Source organism: Heloderma suspectum, chromosome 16, assembly GCF_057233095.1.
Source record: "Heloderma suspectum isolate Gila_16-S chromosome 16, 16-S_ref, whole genome shotgun sequence".
NCBI lineage: Eukaryota > Metazoa > Chordata > Lepidosauria > Squamata > Helodermatidae > Heloderma > Heloderma suspectum.
The window spans coordinates 1666786-1686462 of record NC_139473.1 but is presented as its reverse complement, the minus strand read 5'-3'; the positions used below and the strand labels follow the sequence as shown (position 1 = coordinate 1686462).

The window sequence follows — 19677 nt, the reverse complement described above, 5'->3', positions numbered from 1 at the left end:
ATTTATTTTATGATTTATTTAAAGCATTTTTCTCCCGCTCCTCAGCCAAGAAGGCTCCCAGAGTGGATGACATATAATCAATACCGATGAGACGGTCCTTTGCCCGCAGGGTTTTTTGCAATCTAAAAGGACACGACACGAAAGAAGAATGGGACGGGGAGGGAAGCAAGCAATCTTTCAGCAGGGCTGGTGGAGCTGAAAAGGCAAAGCATTCGATTCAATTCTGCACCTTTGTTTTATTTCAAACAGCGAGTTTTTACTATGCTTTTACTTACGGTCGGAATCCTATGCACGTCTAGACAGAAAACTGGCCTCCAACTCCTGGCATGGCTGGCTGGGGCATGCTGGGAGTTGCAGGCCTTTTTCCCTGTCTAAACATGCATAGGATTGCGCCTCATGTTGCGAAGCACGTCGCAGCAGTTTCTCTTCCCCCACCCACCGCCATTCCGTGCTTCTACGTTCCTGACACATTAGAACCACACTGTTTGCCAACCCTAATTAAAAAAATGAAAATACTTGGAGCCCTGTGCAGTTCCGCATTTTAAACTCAAATCATAGCACCATCGCGACTCCAGGAATAAAATGGAGTTTCCTTCGGCACCTGCTGCTCTCTGATCAGGAGAGGCCGCAGCTCAGCGGCAGAGCCCCCGCATTGCAGGCAGCAGGTCCCCGGTTTGATCCCTGGCAGCATCTCCAGGTGGGGCTGGAAAAACTCCTTCCCGAAACCCTGGAGAGCCGCCACTGCCGGTCAGTGTCAACAGCTCAGGGCTAGATGGGCCCAGGGTCTGACTCGGCACAAAGCAGCTTCTGCAGCTCCGGTGTCATTGGGCAGCGGCCCCTGGATCCAACCTCAGCTGGACCGCTGCAGACAATATTGGGGCCGATAGACGAGGAGTCTGGCTCGGGATGACGCCCCCCCCTTTGCTCCCCCCCCCCCCGCCTTCCAGGTGCTGTCCACGTTGCCTGCAGAGGTGGCCGGCGTCCCCGAGGTGCACCGCCTCGCCCAGCTCCTTGCGTGAAGCGGAGCGGGGGGCGTCAGGTGAAGAGGGGCCACTCCCTGGCCTCCTCCAGATCGTCTGTGCCTCTAAGTAAATCTTCGTTGTTTTTGCAAGAATCAGCGTCTCCTTCCGCGCGCGGCGTTTTGCGCCAAGGGTACGCTGCCTGCTGCCTTTGGACGGTTGATGGCGACACCCTCGACTTGGGGGCAACCTGCGAAAACCATATATAGATACGAACATATGTATGTATCTCCCTGGGAAGCTGTCGGATCATTTCTCTACTTTGTCTCCCTTATTTGTCTAGTCTGGCTGGCAGGGTCTGGGGTTATGCCAGGAATTGAGCAAGGCTCAGTTGTTGTCTGTTCCCAAAGAAGCATCCAAAGTCTGAAACTTTAGAGCAGCTCCCTCCAACCGAGTACCCTCTCCAGATGTGTTGGACTACAGTTCCCAGCCTCCCCCAGCCAGCTGGCTGGGGAGGCTGGGAGTTGTAGTCCAACACATCCAGAGAGGGCCCCAGCTCAGAGAAAGGTGGCGTACGGAGACAGCTATCCTTCCCCCAGCCAGCCAGCAGAGCCTTGAGCCCTGGACTCTTAAGGAGCCTCACCAGCCCCTGCCCTATTCAGAACTGGGCCCCAGTGTTAGAAGTGACCCCGTCCTCATTTTCGTGATTTGTGATAGGCTCCATACAGGGGCTGGGATGAACGAAATGTGGCAGGATGGGCTCCTTTTGCAGTCCATGTGATGCCCGGCCCGCATTTTCAGTGGACTGGCCTGGAGGACCAGCTCTGTGCCCCCAGACAGGCAGGCCCTGATCCCAGAGGAACTGTCCTCCTTCCTTGGCACATCCGCTGCCCCAGCGGTGCCTCCTTTGCTTCCCTTCTTCAGAGACAGGAAAAACAAGAGCTGCAGCAGCCTGACAGTTGGCGGCAGCCAGTGACTCAGGCGCCTGCTCCCCTCCCCTTCCCGTCGCCCCACTCCAGGCTCCTCGTTCCTAAGCAATCCCCCCCCCCCCCGCTTCAGCCTGGCCTCTCTTCCCTCTCCCAGTTCTGTGCCATTCTCTCTCCCCGCAGAGCGGGCACCGCCTCGGGCCTGTTCCGTCCCACTTCCCAGCCTGATCTGTCTCCAAGAAGCTGCTGGCTCTTTCCCCTCCATTGCCCTTCGGTGTCCTCTGTTCCGGATGACCCAGCTTTCTCTCAAGGTAGTGGCTTGATCCTCTTTCCCCGCCCTGGTGTGGCCTAGTTTCCTGTTGCTGCGCATCCCATCCCACAGCCTCCTGCCTTTCAGCAGGAGCTTTTGTTGCGCGGGAGAAGGGCTGGGCTTCCCGCCCTCCGTGCCAAAAAGGGTTTCGTTTCATTCCGTTCATTTCTTTACCCCCCCAACAGGCAAAGCTCTCTGGGTAGCTTACAAAGATTATAAACCTTAAAAATATAATATTATACATAATTTAGAAACCACTTACACACACACAAATATCTATAGATAGCTAAAGAGAGAGAGAGAGAAACAACTTTTAACAGCAAAAAGAAATCCCAGGACCCAATTAAAATACTGTCATATGCTACCAAATACCTGAGAGTAGAGGAAGGCACCTGGTGCCAAAAAGATGCCAATGTTGGTGCCATGCGGAATTCAGGAGAGAGGTCCATAATCAGTGGGCCACCACCAAGAAGGCCCTCTCCCTTGTTGCCACCCTCCAAGCCTCCCTCGGAGGAGGCACCCAGAGGAGGGCCTTGGATGATGAGTGTAGCATATCGGTCAGTTCATGCCAGGAGAGGTGGTCCATCAGTTATTTCTCAACCTTTGCATCTGGTGGCCTGGCTCCAGGTGCAACCTGTCCTGTCCCCCCCACACACACACCTTTAAAAATAGATTTCCATTCACTTCTCCGATCCCCCTCCCCTGCCTTCGACTGGGAGAGAGCTAGCCTGCGTCGCACTCTCCGGTCATGCCAGGAAGACAGTACAAAAACGTTGCGTCCTGTCATTTTTCATAAATCATTTTTCAGTTTTGTGCTTCAGGCTCTTTCCTGCACGTGTGGTTTGTTTTCTAAGTTCTGCCACCTGTGCCAGAGACCCTATTCATGCCTAATCTCTCATTTTGTATCATATTTTGCTTCTGCCCATTTGTTTGTTTGTTTGTTTGTTTGTTTGAAGTATTGTTATCCCACTTCTGAACCAGAACGGCTCCCGGAGCAACTTCCGTGCCATCAGTGAAACAAGACACTCCCAGCCCTGCAGGCTTGCAGGCCCACAAGGAAACGGGGAAGAGGGAAAATAAGTCTTTTGGCAGGGCTGGCGGATAGTCTCCGTCTCCCCACCCCCTCTACAGCTTGCAGTTATGGGGAAGGGCGTGGCTTAATTAAAACCCACAAGGCCCCTCCTGCTTCTTCACCCCACCCCCAATGCTAGCCAAATTATGGTCCTCGCGGCCCCTATTTTTAGCAGGCAATGGGAGCCCATCTCAAAAGGTCATCAGGGGCAGGGGGCAGGCTGGTAACTCAAAGCTTCAGCTCTTTCCAAGAAACTTGGCCATTGAAAGGCCTAGAAACTTAGGAAATGCTAATAATGGATGCTGAGACTGTCTGGAAATTGAATGCAGACCCCAGGCTTCTGATTCCAACCCTCCCCTTTTAGGGAGCTCCACCTAGCCTCGCTAGTGTCTCGTACACCAGTCTCCAGATGGGCAATAAAGCCAGGTGCTTCGCTGAGCTGCAGGGGATGGGGGCCAGGGAAGGAAGCCATCTAACCCCTCCCAGGCTTCTGTTCTCAGCCTTGCTCATCCATTGAGTGGGTCTGGACATAGAATCATAGAATAGTAGGGTTGGACGGGGCCTACAAGACCATCGAGTCCAACCCCTTGCATTGAGCAGGGGGTTGGACTCAGTGGTCTTGTAGGCCCCTTCCAACCCTTGTTTATTCGGTCAGTCGCTTCTGACTCTTTGTGACTTCATGGACCAGCCCACGCCAGAGCTTTCTGTCGGCTGTCACCACCCCCAGCTCCCCCAAGGTCGAGTCCGTCACCTCCAGAATGTCGCCCATCCACCTTGCCCTTGGTCGGCCCCTCTTCCTTTGGCCTTCCACTTTCCCTAGCCTCAGCATCTTCTCCAGGGTATCCTGTCTTCTCATTACGTGGCCAAAGTACTTCAGTTTTGCCTTTCATATTCCCTGAAGTGAGCAGTCTGGCTTTCTTTCCTGGAGTATGGACTGGTTTGATCTTGCAGTCCAAGGCACTCTCAGGATTTTCCTCCAGCACCACAGTTCAAAAGCATCTATCTTCCTTCGCTCAGCCTTCCTTATGGTCCAGCTCTCACAGCCATAGGTTACTACGGGGAATACCATGCGGACCTGTGTTGTCAGTGTGATGTCTCTGCTCTTAACTATTTTATCAAGATTTGTCATTGCTCTCCTCCCAAGAAGTAAACGTCTTCTGATTTCCTGGCTGCAGTCAGCGTCTGCAGTAATCTTTGCGCCTAGAAAGACAAAGTCTGTCACTGCCTCCACGTTTTCTCCCTCTATTTGCCAGTTATCAGTCAAGTTGGTTGCCATAATCTTGGTTTTTTTGAGGTTTAACTGCAACCCAGCTTTTGCACTTTCTTCTTTCACCTTTGTCATGAGGTTCCCTCCAATCTTACTATTCTGTGATTCTATATCCAGATCCATGATGTGCCACACACTGAGACTAGACCATGCCACACACCAGGGGCTGGCAGCATGTTTTGCCTTTCCTGAATTGGGCTGCTGAAATGAAGAATGCTTGTGGGGTGGAAGCCAGGTGCAGAATTTTGGCTGGCAGAGTTGGGAGCTCAGTTCTCATAACTAGAATACATTCTCTGGGCTGTGTGTGCGCGCGCTTGGAAATACACTGTTCCCTGCTCCAAACTGTAAGCGTGCCCTCCTGAGCAGCCATTTTGCTCCCCCATTGGGCCAACTCAAAGATTGCCCCAAATGTGCAAGCTTCTGCGATCACCAGATCTCTTCATCGGGCAAGGTGTTTTAAGATGAGACAGAGGAAGGGGGGTGTGTAGGCATCTGTCTTCCCAGGGGTCCCAGGGCAGGGGCGAGGAACCTTGAGGGCAGGAGCCAAATCCCCTCCCCAAACCAAGTATCATCCGGTGGCTTCCTGGCTTTTCTGCAAAACGGCCCCCAAACCAAAACCACCAGTGCCTTTGAGCTGCCAGCCAGTAACTCTGCGTGTCAACCTTTGAGAAGCGGCGGGGGGGGGGGGGCACAAGAGCCAGGAAACCAACCTGAGGTCAAGGGAGAAGGGGTGGGGCAAGCAGAGGGGACGTGGAGAGCCTCAGGTGGGCCGGATCTGGCCCACGAACCTGAGGTTTCCCCACCCCTGCAGTAACGGGGGCCCATGCAGGTGCAGGGTTTCCTAGGCCACGGCTCTCTCCCCGTCTCAGACAGGAGCCGGTGTGGCGTAGTGGTGAGAGTTCTGGACTGGGACCTGGGAGACTCGGGTTCGAGTCCCCACTCGGCCCTGAAGCTCCCTGGGTGGCTGTGGGCCGGTCCCTGGCTCTCGGCCTGACCTGTCTTGCAGGGTGGTTGTGAGGATGACATGGAGAGGAGGAGGAGGACCACATGTGCCGTTTGGGGCTCCTGGGAGGGAAGGTGGCGTGTCAGCGTAACGAACACACGGTGCATCATCCGCGAGGTGCTCGGTCTGTGCCTGGGCTCGGCCAAGATGGAGGGTCTGTGGATGGGCGCTGCCCAGAAGAGGGGGGCGGCGCTCCACCTGTTCTGGGCTTGGCCAGGGGTGGGTTGACTCTCCGCAAGGGCCAGGAGGGCAGCTGGGGGACCGCGCGAGGAAGCCCACCGCTGCCCCTGCGGAGGAGGGCGCAATGGTGCTGGTGGCGCTCGGCGCCGTTTCCCAGCGAAGGCTCGCCCCTCCCAGGCCGAGCGAACCCAGCTGCCCCAGCAGCCTCGCCACTGGACGCTGCGGCGCGTTCCGCCGGGGGCGGCCTTCCGAAGACTTCCCGGGAAGCTCCGCCGAGCACAAATGCGCCCGCCGGGCTATTGACGGGACGGGCTTCAGCGAGCGCATCACACCGGCGCTTGGCCAGGCCCGCTGTTCCGCGAGCATACCGCCGGAGCCGGGGGGGGGGGGCGGCTTGGGTGCCGCCTATGTCTCCTAGTGTGTGTGTGTGTTTGGCACTGGTTTGTTTTTACATTGTGGTTTAGTTAAGGATTTGTTTTTAATCCGCATTTTATGTTTTGCCGCCTTGAGCACCATTTTTTTGGCCAAAAGTCAGGATATACATTAAATTATTCCTTTATGTATTGTTGATATCAACACCAGCCGGGGCCAGGAGAGCCAAAGAACCACCTTCCAGGACGGGCCTGTGAGCACATTCGGACGTGTGGGAAGCACAACTGCGAAATGGCGGGGGGGGGGGGCAGCTAGTCGCAAAGGCTGCCCCCGGCCCCCGGGCACGAGCTCTTGTCCTAATGTCCCTCGCGGTCATTGGGAGAATAACACTGAGGGGAGGGAGGGCCACGTAAGCCACCTTGGCTCCTTGCAAGAGGAAAAAAGGCAGGACATAAATATAGTAATAATAGATTTCAGCCCTAGGCGAGTTAAAAAAAAGAACTGCCCAGCTATGTCAGGCATACTGAGTAGCTGATTTTACTAATTTTTCCCTCGTTCCATTGTCTGCCTGTTAACTGCCAATGTCCCTATTTTTGCCTTCCCCTCCGCCATTTGTATTTGCTTTTACTGTTTCTTTAAGTCAGCCTTCCCCAGCCTGGTGCTCGCCACATGCGTTAGACTACAATTCCCATCATTCCCTTAACGCCCCTCCCAAAGGCCTCCAACTTTCTCCCCTGCCCCCAAGGTGAGAAAGTGGGCACAAGAACCGCACCGGGCCAGCTGGCTCACCACCTGTAGATGTGGTTTCCATTGCCAAACCGCAGACCTGTGCTGTAGTCTCTCTGAGCATGCACAGAGTGCCCTTAGGCTGGGCCCTGTAATGGCAGGGAAAAAGGTGTATGTGTGTGACAGACGGGGGGGGGGGTGAACTGGTGGCTTACACGTACCGTTTTCTGTTTACACCGTGCCATGGGGCAGGGGACCGCTGGGGAGGTGCCCCACCGCCTTCCCTACCCTGAGTGGATGAGCATTTTCCCCCCTCCCAGACTTGAGAAATACTAGGGCTTAAAACGACCCCTTTTGGTGGCCCGGTGGCGAGAGGCCGGCCCTCTGTGTGCGCTCAGAGGCACTCTTGCTTCCGCTCTGATCCCGGGCTGGGCTTCTCCAATCCGGAGCAGCTCCAGACAGGGCAGCCAGCTGCGTGCCCGTGCGGGATCCGTCGCTGCGTGGGGCTGCCGCGCTCCACCCGTCCTCGACAGTCGGGCGCAGAGCCGGAGCGGCTTCCTTGGGCGGGGGGGGGCGGGGGCGGCCGGGCGGCCGGCTCCTCCCCCGCCCCCCTCCGCCTGAGTCACGTAGCGCTGCGGCAGCCGGAGCCGCTTTTACAGCTGGAGCGGAGACGCGCCGCCCGCACAAGCGCTGCGCCAGCCTCGAGGGTGGACGGACGGACGGAGTCCGGCGGGTGAGCCAGCCGGGATCGGGGCCGGGGGTGTCCGTCTGTCTGTGCCGGGGTGCCAGGGTGTGGCGAGCGCCTCCCCCCTTTCAGCAAAGGCGAGCTCTCCCCCCCCCCGGTTTTAGGATGCGCACATCCAGTGGAGACAGTCAGAGCCAGCCAGAACTCTGAAGGGGCTATCCGAGTTTGGATCCGAGTCCCTCAGTTTGGGGGTTGGGTCCAGCACCTTGGACAGCTCTTTCAGAGTTCTGTCTGGTTCTGACTGACGCCCAGAATGCCTTCACGACCCCACCAAAACCGGGGCCATTAGCCTGCACTGCGCACCTTCGCCCCAGCTGACTATTCGCCCCCACCCCCCTTCGCCCCCTCTGCCTCCATGCCTGCCTTGCTGCTGTAGTGACCTCTTTTGAGGGGGAAAGGCAGAATTGGGGGGGAGGAGAGTGTACCCCCCAACCTCCCTGTATTCTGCTCGAGGTAAATGGACATAGAGAGAATATTAATTGAGGGGCGGGGGAAGGAAAGCACCGGGGTTCAGATCTGCTCCCCCTCCCAGCATCAAAGACTTCCCCAACCTGGGGCCTTCCAGGTGTGTTGGATAGCAACGCCCATTATCCCAGGCAGTGCAGGTCTGGGGATGAGGGGATCCAGCACCTCCAGAGGGTGGCTGGTTGGGGAAGGCTGATTTAGGGAATGACTGTTAGTGTGTGTGTGTGGGGGGGGGATGCACTCTGCACATGCTCAGAGGCATCTGCCTGCCCAGAAGAGTGTAGGAAGTACGGCTAGTCCCGAGCGGCGCGCGCTCTCATTCTGGACTCTCGCTGCAAATGCCCGCCCCCGCCCGCATGCCGGTATTTTTGCAGCAAAGGGAAGGGAAGGGAAGGGGCATGGATAGCGCTGCCGGGGCCCCAGGCTGCCCTCCGCGCCGGGTGGGTCATGGCGAGGGGGGCGGCGCACGCTGCGCGCCTCGCCGGGTCTGCCCGCGGGGCCGTCCGGGAGCAGCGGCAGCCGCAGCCCCGCCTCTCGTCCGCTAGCCGCTTGGGGCGCCCGCGGCCGAAGCCCGGAGCAGCCGCCCGGACGGGGGGCGCTGGGGCGCGCGGCAGCCCGGCCCGCCCGGAGGGTGCCGGGGGAAGGCCGCCCGCCCGCCAGGAGCGCCGCCCTGCCCTGACCCGGAGGAGCCCCCTTGGGCGCGCTCGGCGGCGGCTCCGGCCGAGCCGAGCCGCCCCGCCTGGCCGGGCTGCTGCAGGCCCGGCGTGCCCGCGCTTGGAAGCCTGCTCGGCCGCGCCGCGGCTCCCTCGCGGGGACGCCGGCCAGCGGGGCGGCGTAAGATTCGGCTCGCCGGGCCAGCCCGAGGCCGCTCTGCTGCGGCCGCCGCCGCGCCTCCCTGCGGCCGCGGGCGCCTCCGGAAGCCCTGGCCGGGGCTCCGCGCGCGCGGCGTCGAGGCGCCGCCCGTCCGGAGGCGCGCGGCCTCCGGGCCTCCGCCCGGTGCCCGCATCCGCCCTTCAGCCGCTCTCCCCGGCTCCGTCGGACTCGGGCCCGGCCGAGCACAGAAGGCGGCGCGCTGCGGAGGCGGGGGCGTTCCGGCCGGCGCCCTCTCGGGCCGCAGTCCAGCGCCGCGCCGCGCCGCCCTGCTCGAGCAGGGCCCGGAGGCGCGGGGCGCTGCCGGGGCGCCTCCGCCGCCGGACCCGGCCCGCTGCGCGAGGCGCCTGCGCAGGCCCGCGGAGGGGCGGGCGGGCGGCGCCTGCGGGGGGCGCGCCCGGGGCGCTGCCAGGGCGCCGGGCGGAGCGGCCGGAGGCGCGGCCCGGGGCGCCGCAAGGGGCCGGCAGCCGGCCTCCCCGCCGCCGTGGCCCTCCGGGGCGCGTCGTGGCGGCGCCTGGCCCTGCGCGCGGCCGGGAGGAGCTGGCTGGCCTGGCTGCCCCGGGGCCGCTCGCCCGGCGCTGAGCCCCGGCGGGGGGCGCGACGCCGCGCCCGGGCGTGGCCGCCTCCCCGTTTCCAGCAGCGGCAGCGCGCGCCCGAGGGCGGGCCGCGTTCTGCCCCGGAGAAGAGAGCGCGCCGCCTGCCGGCTGGTGCCCCCGAGGGCCTTGGGCGCGACTGCCGCTGTCCGCCGGCGGCACGGCCGTGTTGTCCTCCGAAGCGCGAGGTGTGCGCCCCGCTTCTCCGTACATGCAGGGCGGAGAGAGAAATGGGCAAATGCGGCGGGGCAACCTGGCCCAGCCTGGCGCCCTCTGAATGTGCTGGACCACAACTGCCACCACCCCTAACCATTAGCCATGGGGGGGGCTGATGGGAGTGGCAGTCCGAAGCATCCCAAGGGCCCCAGTTGGGGAAAACCAGGCGAAGGATATGAAAGCATTTTAAAAGCAGCAACAGCCAGTATTCGTGCTCAAATAGCAGCTGTTCACATCTTAATCAGCAGCAGCAGAAAATGAAAATCTCTAGCAGCGCCTCTTGCCTGCCTTTTTGCATCTTTGGGGGCAAGGTGCGAGGCAGGAAAGGGCCCCGGTGGGGGTCATAGAATCACAGAACAGCAGGGTTGGAAGGGGCCGCAAGACCGAGTCCAACCCCCTGCTCGGTCCTGTTGAGCCCCGAGAGAGAGCTCCTGACCCAGTTGCCTCTGCCGCATCCAGTCATCCCATTCTGATGGACAGGCACTACGGGTCGAAAGGGGTCACTTCCTAGGATGAGTGGTGCAGCCAAGTGATTTAAGACTTGGTGGTCTCAGGGGGGTCCCCTTCACATGGTTGATGTGTTCAGTTGGGACGCACACCACTCGCTTTTCTCTGTGACCCCCGCAGTTGCCGCTTCATGCTTTAGGACGGCTTTGACGTGCCTGATACGTTACAGCAACGAACCTGTCTGCCAGCCCTGAACAAAAAGCTCTGAGCATGTGCAGCTTTGCACTTTCAGCACTCTTCAGTCATAGCACCATCAACAGGACTCAAATGGAGTTTGTTTCTGCACCTGCCGCTGTGTGGGTGCTCATTTGAGAGAGCAGTTGGGTGGTATAGAAATAAATTGGGGGGCGAGTCCCCCCAAGCTGTGGGGCTCTGGACTTGGGCCCCTGTGTCCAACCCAAGCTGCAGGGCTGCTTAGGATGCTGCAAGGGGCTTGCCTTTGCTCCCAAACTCTTCATGTGGTCAGGCCCTGCAGGTAGGGTGGAGGAGAGGGGACATGAATCCTGGTCATTTACTGGATTTGGGGGTGGGGGGGTGCTCCCAATTTTGTAAACCCGGAGGAGAAAAGAGGAGAAACGAGTCAACCAGGCAGCACCTTTTGCAGGCTTTGCAGGACCAAGAAGGATGGAGAGAGAGGAACAGTTAATCCTCGTGTGCCACCAGCCACAAGGCCTCTGGCTGTCGGGGGGGGGGGAGCAGCCCTGCCTGCTGCCATCTGGCAGGGTGTGCCACGAGGCCCGACACGTGTCCTTGGCGGCAGAGGCCACGGGGACGTCGCCCGGCTCAGCATTATGCAAGTTGTGCTCCATTCAACACTGGCCGGAGGGCAGAGTGCCAGTTTTGGCTTGCTGGGGAAAGCTTGCTGGGGTACCAGGGGATTCATCCACCCAGACATGAGGTCGAGGGCAGAGATTAATTTGGGCCTCAGAGCAGAATTCCCTACGCTGCATGAAGACTTGGTAGGATGACTCCCATGACTGGAATACAGCAATTGAAGGATATAACTTGTTCAAAAAGAACAGGAGGAACAGAAAGGGAGGTGGGGTTGCACTGTATGTGAAAAACACATGTCTCTGCACAGAAATACAGGCGGAGGAGCTTGGTAGCCCCGTCGAGAGCATCTGGGTTGAAATAAATGCAGCAACAAATAAAAGGAATCTGGTGGTCGGAGTCTACTACCGGCCACCCAATCAAGAAGAAGACGAGGATGAAACTTTTGAAAAGCGAATAGCCAATGTTTTAAGGAAGCATGATGTAGTAGTAATGGGGGACTTCAATTTCCTCTGTATTTGTTGGGAGACAAATTCTGCAAAACATGGCCCCTCCAGGAAATTCCTGACTTGTGTGGCGGATAACTTCCTCCTACAGAAAGTAGAGGACGGAACTAGAGGATCGGCCATCCTTGACTTGATCCTAACCAACAGAGATGACTTAGTGGATAAAGTAGCAGTTACAGGAACTCTGGGGGAAAGCGACCATGTTGTACTTGAGTTCTTGGTTCTAAGGGAAGCAAAAGCCGAGTGTAGTCAAACGCTTAGCCTGGATTTGAGGAAAGCTGATTTTAATCAACTCAGAACAATGATCAGTAAGGTCCCATGGCAAGCGACGCTAACGAGAAAAGGAGCCCAAGATGGGTGGGAGCTTTTAAAAAAGGAAATTCTCAAGGCACAATCACAAACAATTCCAACAAGAAGAAAAGGTGGAAGACAACAGAAGAAGCCAATGTGGCTTCACAAAAAGCTTAGGGATGACCTGAAAACAAAAAAGGACACATATAGGAAGTGGAAAGAAGGCCAAGTAACAAAGGAAGAGTACAGGCGGGTAGCACAGAATTGCAGGGATGGTGTCAGGAAGGCTAAAGCTGAGAACGAGCTGAGGTTAGCGAGGGATGCTAAAAACCACAAAAAGGCTTTCTTCAGCTACGTGCATAGTAAAAGGCAGAGGAAAGAAATGGTGGTTCAGCTATTAAATAAGGATGGCAAAATGATAACAGATGACAAAGAAAAGGCAGAGGTGCTCAATTCCTACTTTGGCTCAGTCTTCTCCTAAAAGAGGGTCTATGAGCCCCCTGGCAAAGGTGAAGTGCAGGCTGAAGGGGCAGGATTGGAGCTTGAGATCGATAGGCATATGGTCAAGGAACACCTAATAACTTTGAGTGAGTTCAGATCTCCAGGGCCAGATGAATTACATCCTGGAGTAATAAAGGAACTGGCAGAAGAACTCTCAGAACTGCTGTCTATTCTCTTTGAGAAATCATGGAGGACGGGGGAAGTGCCAGATGCCTGGAGGAGGGCGAATGTGGTCCCTATCTTCAAAAAGGGTAAAAAGGAGGAACCTGGGAACTACAGACCAGTCCGTCTGACATCAATCCCTGGGAAAATTCTGGAGCAGATGATAAAGCAATCCCTCTGGAAGCACCTTGAAAACAATGCAGTGATTACTCGAAGCCAACATGGATTTGTCAAAAACAAGTCCTGCCAGACAAATCTGATCTCATTTTTTGATCAAGTCACCTCCCTTGTGGACCGTGGGAATGCTGTAAACATCATATACCTCGACTTCAGCAAAGCTTTCGACAAAGTGCCCCATGATATCCTGATGAGCAAACTAGTTCAAAGTGGGCTAGATGAAACAACGATCCGGTGGATCCACAGTGGGCTACAGAACTGGACTCAAAGAGTGCTCATCAATGGGACCTTCTCAGACTGGGGAGAGGTAACGAGTGGGGTACCGCAGGGCTCAGTCCTGGGCCCCGTGCTCTTCCACATTTTTATGAATGACTTGGAGGAGGAGGTGCAGGGAATGCTGATCCAATTTGCAGATGACACCAAATTGGGCGGGATAGCTAATACTTTGGAAGACAGAAACAAAATTCAAAGTGATCTGGATAGACTGGAGCGCTGGGCAGAAAACAACAGAATGACATTGAATAGGGACAAATGCCAAGTTCTGCACCTAGGAAAAAGAAACCAAATGCACAGTTACAAGATGGGGGATACGTGGCTCAACAACACTACAAGCAAGAAGGCTCTTGGAATTGTTGTCGATCACAAGCTGAATATGAGCCAAAAAAGTGATGTGGCTGCAAAAAAGGCAAATGCTCTTTGGGGCTGCATTCATAGAAGCATCACTTCCAAATCCCGGGAAGTACTAGTTCCCCTCTACTCAGCACTGGTTAGGCCTCGTCCGGACTACCGTGTCCAGTTCTGGGCACCACCCTTTAGGAAGGATGCAGACAAACTGGAGAGGGTTCAGAGGAGGGCAACAAAGATGATCATGGGACTGGAAACAAAGCCCTATGAGGAGAGACTGAAAGAACTGGGTATGTTTAGCCTTGAGAAGAGAAGACTGAGGGGAGATATGATAGCGCTCTTCAAGGACTTGAAAGGTTGTCACAGAGAAGAAGGCCAGGATCTCTTCTTGATCATCCCAGAGTGCAGGACACGGAATCATGGGCTCAAGTGACAGGAAGCCAGATTCCGGCTGAACATCAGGAAAAACTTCCTGAGTGTCAGAGCAATACGACAATGGAACCAATTACCTGGGGAGGTGGTGGGCTCTCCCACACTGGAGGCCTTCAAGACGAGGCTGGACAGCCATCTGTCAGGGATGCTCTGCCTTGGATTCCTGCATTGAGCAGGGGGTTGGACTCGATGGCCTTGTAGGCCCCTTCCAACCCTGCTATTCTATGATTCTATAAGAAATAATAAAAGCTGAGTGGCAAGTGCATCCCTGAGCATGTGCAGAGTGCCTTTCACTAACGTGGCCTTTGCCAGCCTCCTTTGTTCCCTCCAAGCTATGCCTGACTTAACTCTTCCAGTGTGTGTGTGGGGGGGCTCATCTCCAGTGCTTCCCATTTTAAAAATCATACATGGGTGGGGGCGAAGAGTTGAAGTGTGTGTGTGTGTATGGGTGCGCACAAAATTGAGGAGGGGTCATGGAGGTGGGGATTTTCACGGCCCCTCCCTGCCTTCTAGGGCACGCTAGCCTCAGGACTTAGGTTGAGCAGAAAATGTGACATCTAAAATATGAAATGACAGTCGTGATAATTTTGAGCCCTTCTGGGTTCAGCCTTGGGACCTTTTTATTTAAAAACAGAAAGAAAAGAACAGCCTCTGAACAGGGGCAGAGTGCCCCCCCCTCTCTCTCTCACACACACACGCATGCACGCGCACTCATGCACTCAGAGGCAGCCATCTGAGACTAGAGGGAAATGCACCTGTGAATATGGAGTATTCCAGTGCTTAAATTTCTATGCTGGGAGTGGAGAGAGAACATGTGTTTTCAGCTGGAAGCCTTTCTCTCCAGGGCATAGGTGGGGGTCAGGGAAAAGGCACTCTGTGCATGCCCCATGTCACCCTGTGCTGTTGCCACCTCGTGTTCCGGGACTGGATTCCAGCTCTAAAAGCCACGTTGGGGACGGCAGCCTGAGGAAACCTCTGCTCGGACTGCTTTGGTTTTTAAGAACTGCAGCGTGGACCGCACGCCTGTCTCCTCAGTGCCAAGACTTTCCCGGGAGGCCGTTCGTCTGCATTGCAACAGGGCCGTGGGGTTGATCGCGGCCTGTTTTCTTGCACGCCCCCAGCCAGTTACATTCCTATTCTGGGCGCCTTTGGGGGAGGGGCTCAGTCCGCCCCCCACAGCTGCTTGAGCAGATGAGGCCTCTGAGAGGGCGTCCCAACCCCTTTCCCCTTTTCTGCACAGTCATTCTCTTGACTGCGCACACCAGCCTTCCCCAACTTGGTGCCTTCCAGATGTTTTGGATCACAACCCCTATCATCCCTGACCATTGGCCACACTGGCTGTGGCATGATGGGGGTTGCAGTCCAAGACATCTGGAGGGTGACAAGTGGGGAAAACTGGAGAACAAGGAGCGGAGTTTCAAGTTGGCATCTCTGCAGCTTGGCTTTTTAAAGGGTGCTGATGGAGTTTTTGAAGGTTGTTTTTAACGTTTGCTATGTTTGGGATTTGATTTTTTTTATTTCCTGAGCTTTTGTAAACTGCTCTGGTTGTTTGGCTTGAGAAAGCCCGTGTAGGCTGTCAGCATACTGACCCTGGATCCCTGCTCAAAGGCCTTCTTAAGCCATTGTGTAGAGCTGTAAAGTGGTGTATAGCGTGTAACTGGAAGTCTCCAAAGCAACCAGTTAAAGAGCAGTGGGTTGGTAAAATTTGGGAGACTGTGACTATGATAAACTTGCTCAGCAAGGTTAGCAAGCAAGGAATCCTAATTTGAGGAAAGATACTCTGGCGCCCTGGTTTCCACTGATTCTAATTGGTGAATGCCTTTGTGTCTTTAGTCTTCTTGATTTATTCGTATGTATGTTTTCCTCTTCTTTTTGTTGCCTTTACCTTGTTAACTTCATTCCGAAATAAGATCAAATTTCATGGATAAAAGAAATGGGACATACACACTCACAAGCAAACAACGTGAAACGCTTCCCAGTGGCACCGGGCCAAGTGTGTGGATCTCCAGCAGGGGAGGCATGTGGGTGCCCTGTTGTGTGTGTGTGGGGATCTTCACCCTAACCCCTCCTTCGTGTATTCTTCGATGCCCCCGCAGGGAAAAACAGCCAAGATGATGCATCAATACCCTGCGCTCACCCCGGAACAGAAGAAGGAGCTCTCGGACATCGCCCAGCAGATTGTGGCCCCGGGCAAGGGGATCTTGGCCGCTGATGAGTCCGTGGGTAGGTCCGAAGGGCAGCCTGGTTTGCAATTAACACTTTTTTTAAAAAGGCGGTGACGATGTGTTTTTACGAGCGTCGACTGGAAAATGCTGAGCCTGAATGTGTGTTTGCAAATGTGTGCAAGGCCTACAGCTTCCATCATCCCCAGTCAGTGGCTGTGGAGGATGGGAGTGGTGTTTCCACACACCAGCTTTGCGGGCAGGCTGCTGTATGAAATGTAAGTTTCTCGGACATGTAATGTGATGCCTGCTGCCGCTGTCACAGAGAAGTCGCATAGCACTGGCGCAGGGTGATAAGGGCAGGGCCCTAGGTGGTGCTATGGGAGAGGAAGCCCCTAACCCCATCTGTGCTGGTGGGGGGATACAACACTTGGGGGACCCCCATCCTAACTGAAGACATTCCAAATTTGCAGGAAGGGGGTTGTCCCCTCACACGGAACCATAACAGGCCGATGAAATGGTGTAAGCCCTAGAGCAGCCTTTCCGAATCTGGTGCCCTCCAGATGTCTTGGACTATAAGTCCCAGCAGCCACGGGCTGCTGGGAGTTGTAGTTCAAGACATCTGGAGGGTACCAGGTCCCGGAAGGCTGGGTCCTATAACTACAGTTTATCATTTAGACAGCATATTTCCATCTGCTTTTTTCCTTCCAGTTTTTGCCCTCATGCTGCTACTGTCAGCCCGTTGTTCCCATTTTACAGGCAGCAACTGAGGCTGGGGAACAGGGGCTTGCCAGAGAATGCTCTGAACCAGGGTCATGAACCCCAGCCCTCCAGCCCCAGGGCTGTTCTGTCGCTGCACGTCTGCGTGGGGAAAAACCCTTCCCTACACTGTGTCTCCGCCAGGCAGCATGGCCAAGCGCCTCAACCAGATCGGGGTGGAGAACACCGAAGAGAACCGCCGGCTCTACCGGCAGCTCCTCTTCAGTGCTGACAGCCGGATCAAGAAGTGCATTGGCGGCGTCATCTTCTTCCACGAGACCATGTACCAGAAGGCGGACGACGGCACCCCCTTCGTCGAGTTAGTCCAAAGCAAAGACATCATCGTGGGCATCAAGGTGTGATGGATGGAATGGGCCCTTTGGGGAGGGGGCATCCTGCTTTTGGGTGAGGCGCGGGGCCAAGGAGGGTGGCCTCACTCCGTTTCCCATCCCCCTGCCTCCTGGCAAAGTTTGGAGTTGCAACTGACGTCATCTCTCACCCCTTTGCCATGGCTTCCTTCCCCCTGGCGTAGATTTCCTCCACCAAAAGCGACAGGCAGCTTTTGTCCCTGCCAGGTCCCTGGCCAGGGGAACATCTTGATGAAAACACACCAGGCTTCTCCGAGCCTGGGGGAGACAGGACTCGGGTGCCGGTGCTCGGCCAGGCTAGAACCCAGGGGTGTTGCGAGGCCTGGGCCCACGGCCCGGGATCTGTTTCCCCAGGGCATGCCAATGGAGAGAGGTTTCTTCTTTTCTTTCTCTCAGCTGAAGTGCCATTGCAGCGACAGCTTTCAAGGGGGGTGGCTGGTTTCTTTTACTTATTTATTTAAATATATTAAATGCCTCATAAAATAAATTTCTCTGGGTGTTTAATAATAATAACAATAATACAATCATAATAAAATCAGCAGTATAAAACTAATAAACATGCCATCACAGCATAAAATACAAGAGCAGGTGAAAGAAGCAAAACCACATTGCAAGGACAAAGATAATAAAACAGAAAAATACCAAAATATTTTAAAAGACTTTATGGGTGCAATCCTGCACATGTTTAGGCAGAAATAAGTCCTGGAACTCCATGGCTGGCTGTGGAATGCTGAGTTTTGTCTGTCGAAACACACATAAGATTGTGCCCTAAAAGACCTTAAAAGATTAACTCTCCCCTTCCCACGTGCTACAACTTCTCCACCCCAAATCTTCCCTTGCATGGCAATTAAGCTTCGAAAAAGAACTTTTTCCATTGGTTTGGGATGATCTAGGTCAGGATGCGAATTAATTGAAGAATTCATTTTATTTGAGGTGACTCATACAAGAAATTAACAGGCCAGCTTTGCCTCCTGTGAAATTTAAACACAGCCTAGTAATTCTGTCTCGATTTGCATATAGTGATATAAATGAGCATATGCAGATTTTGTGCTCATTTGTGTCCTATGGGCCCGGGCCCCAAATCTTTTAAAAATGCCTAGCAATGCTGGGCAAACCCTGGGTTATTTAACCCCTGATGAGCCGTGGCCTGTGCCAGGTGCCATTTTGAATAACTGAGGGTTATGTGAAGGTTGTTTCACCCTCAAATAACCCATGGTGGCCACGTTTACATGACACAGCAACTCCCTAATTGCTCCACTTGGGGGTTGCATATTCAAAATGGTGCCCAGCACATGCCATGGCTCGTTGGGGGTTAAACAACATACAATGAGCCTGGTGTGTCATGCAAACCAAGTCAGATAACCAAGTCAGGCCTGGTTTGCATGTAATGGCAACCCAGAATATGGGTTAACTATGGTTTGTTGTTAAATTGTGGGGTTGTCATTATGAGTAACCCTGCACTATGGTTTAACTATGGGTTGATAACCATGAACAACCCAGAAAGAGAACCCATGTTTTGTTGTTGGGTTGTTGTGAACTCTGGGTTGTTCATGGTTAGCAACCCATAGTTAAACCATACTGCAAGGTTTGTATGTAACAACAAACCACGATTCAACCCATATTCTGGGTTGTCATTACGTATGAACCCAGTCAATATTATTATTCAAGAGGCCTGAGACATGGAAGAGGGTGAGGGCTATAGCCCACCCTAAACTTGGCCAGATCGCGGCTGAGCCCACCCCACCCCACCCCACCCCAGAATGATCAGGCCAAAAAAGAAGGCTGCTGTTGTAATCAAAGCTGGTGGGCAAAGCAGAAGGTGGGAGTTGCTTCCATTTCACTTGCTGTAAAGGCAGGAGAGGAGCTGCAAATGGGTGGAAGGAGAGACAGAGAGGTGGGGAGGGAGGCAGAGCTGAGGCCGAGAGGAAGAGGCTGCCCCCTGATCAGTGGCCTTCTAGCTTATTGTTCCTTTATCTCTCTCACCTTTTCCCCTTGCAAGGAGCCCAAGGCAGCTTCCGTGGTTGTCCTCCTCTCAGTTTCATCCCCAGGACAACCCCATGAGGTTGGTCAGGCTGAGAGTCCATGACTGGCTCGAAGTTGCCCAGTGAGCTTCATGGTGGAGTGGGGACTCAAACCCGGATCTCCCGAGTCCCAGCCCAACACTCTCCCCACCACACCACGCTGGCTGTAGTTCTCCTAAAATATTTTTGAACAGTGTCTCTTACATTGCAGAGGGCGGGCAGGGGAGCTTTGGATTTAACAGTGAATTGAACCTTGGGCTGCCCAGCTGAGCCCCCGACTCTTAGGAACATGCCCAGATTGCCTGCAGCTCCCCAGCCTCTTGCCCGGGGCTGTCCGCGGCCCTGTGGCGCGGAAGGGAATTGGCCAGCGGCAGCAGAGGGAGGCGCCACACGGCCACGGGGCCATCTGGCGGGGTCGGGGCTCTGGGGCTGGCCGGGCAGGCTGCAGCTGTCTTCAGGGGGTCCCTGCTTCCTTCACAGGTGGACAAGGGCGTTGTGCCTCTTGCTGGGACCGACGGAGAAACCACCACCCAAGGTACGGGTCTTAGGCGCACGAGCCGATTTAGAGGAGTGATTATGGAGCAAGCGTATGAGCCGATGAAGCTATCAGCCGAAATGCGCGCGTGGGTCCAAGCAGTACGCCATCTGCAGTGTTTAGAGGTGCTTGTACTAAACATAAGAATACATCTTAA

General features: G+C 55.3%; 1 protein-coding gene across 10 annotated transcripts in view; it reads left to right on the top strand.

Moving 5' to 3' along the window:
- The window catches only part of ALDOC (aldolase, fructose-bisphosphate C), a 49709-nt gene that overhangs the window by 23287 nt on the left and 6745 nt on the right, over window positions 1-19677 (top strand). For 3 of the 10 annotated variants that reach the window (XM_084823279.1, XM_084823277.1, XM_084823270.1), the window contains 3 exons: window positions 15772-15898; window positions 16741-16952; window positions 19466-19520. In XM_084823279.1, coding sequence (XP_084679405.1) covers window positions 15772-15898; window positions 16741-16952; window positions 19466-19520 — 394 coding nt within the window. Of the gene's footprint in view, window positions 1-24; window positions 521-947; window positions 1258-7440; window positions 7549-15031; window positions 15150-15771; window positions 15899-16596; window positions 16641-16740; window positions 16953-19465; window positions 19521-19677 lie in introns of those variants that run through there. The other 7 variants (XM_084823281.1, XM_084823280.1, XM_084823272.1 and 4 more) reach the window with 7 other exon arrangements.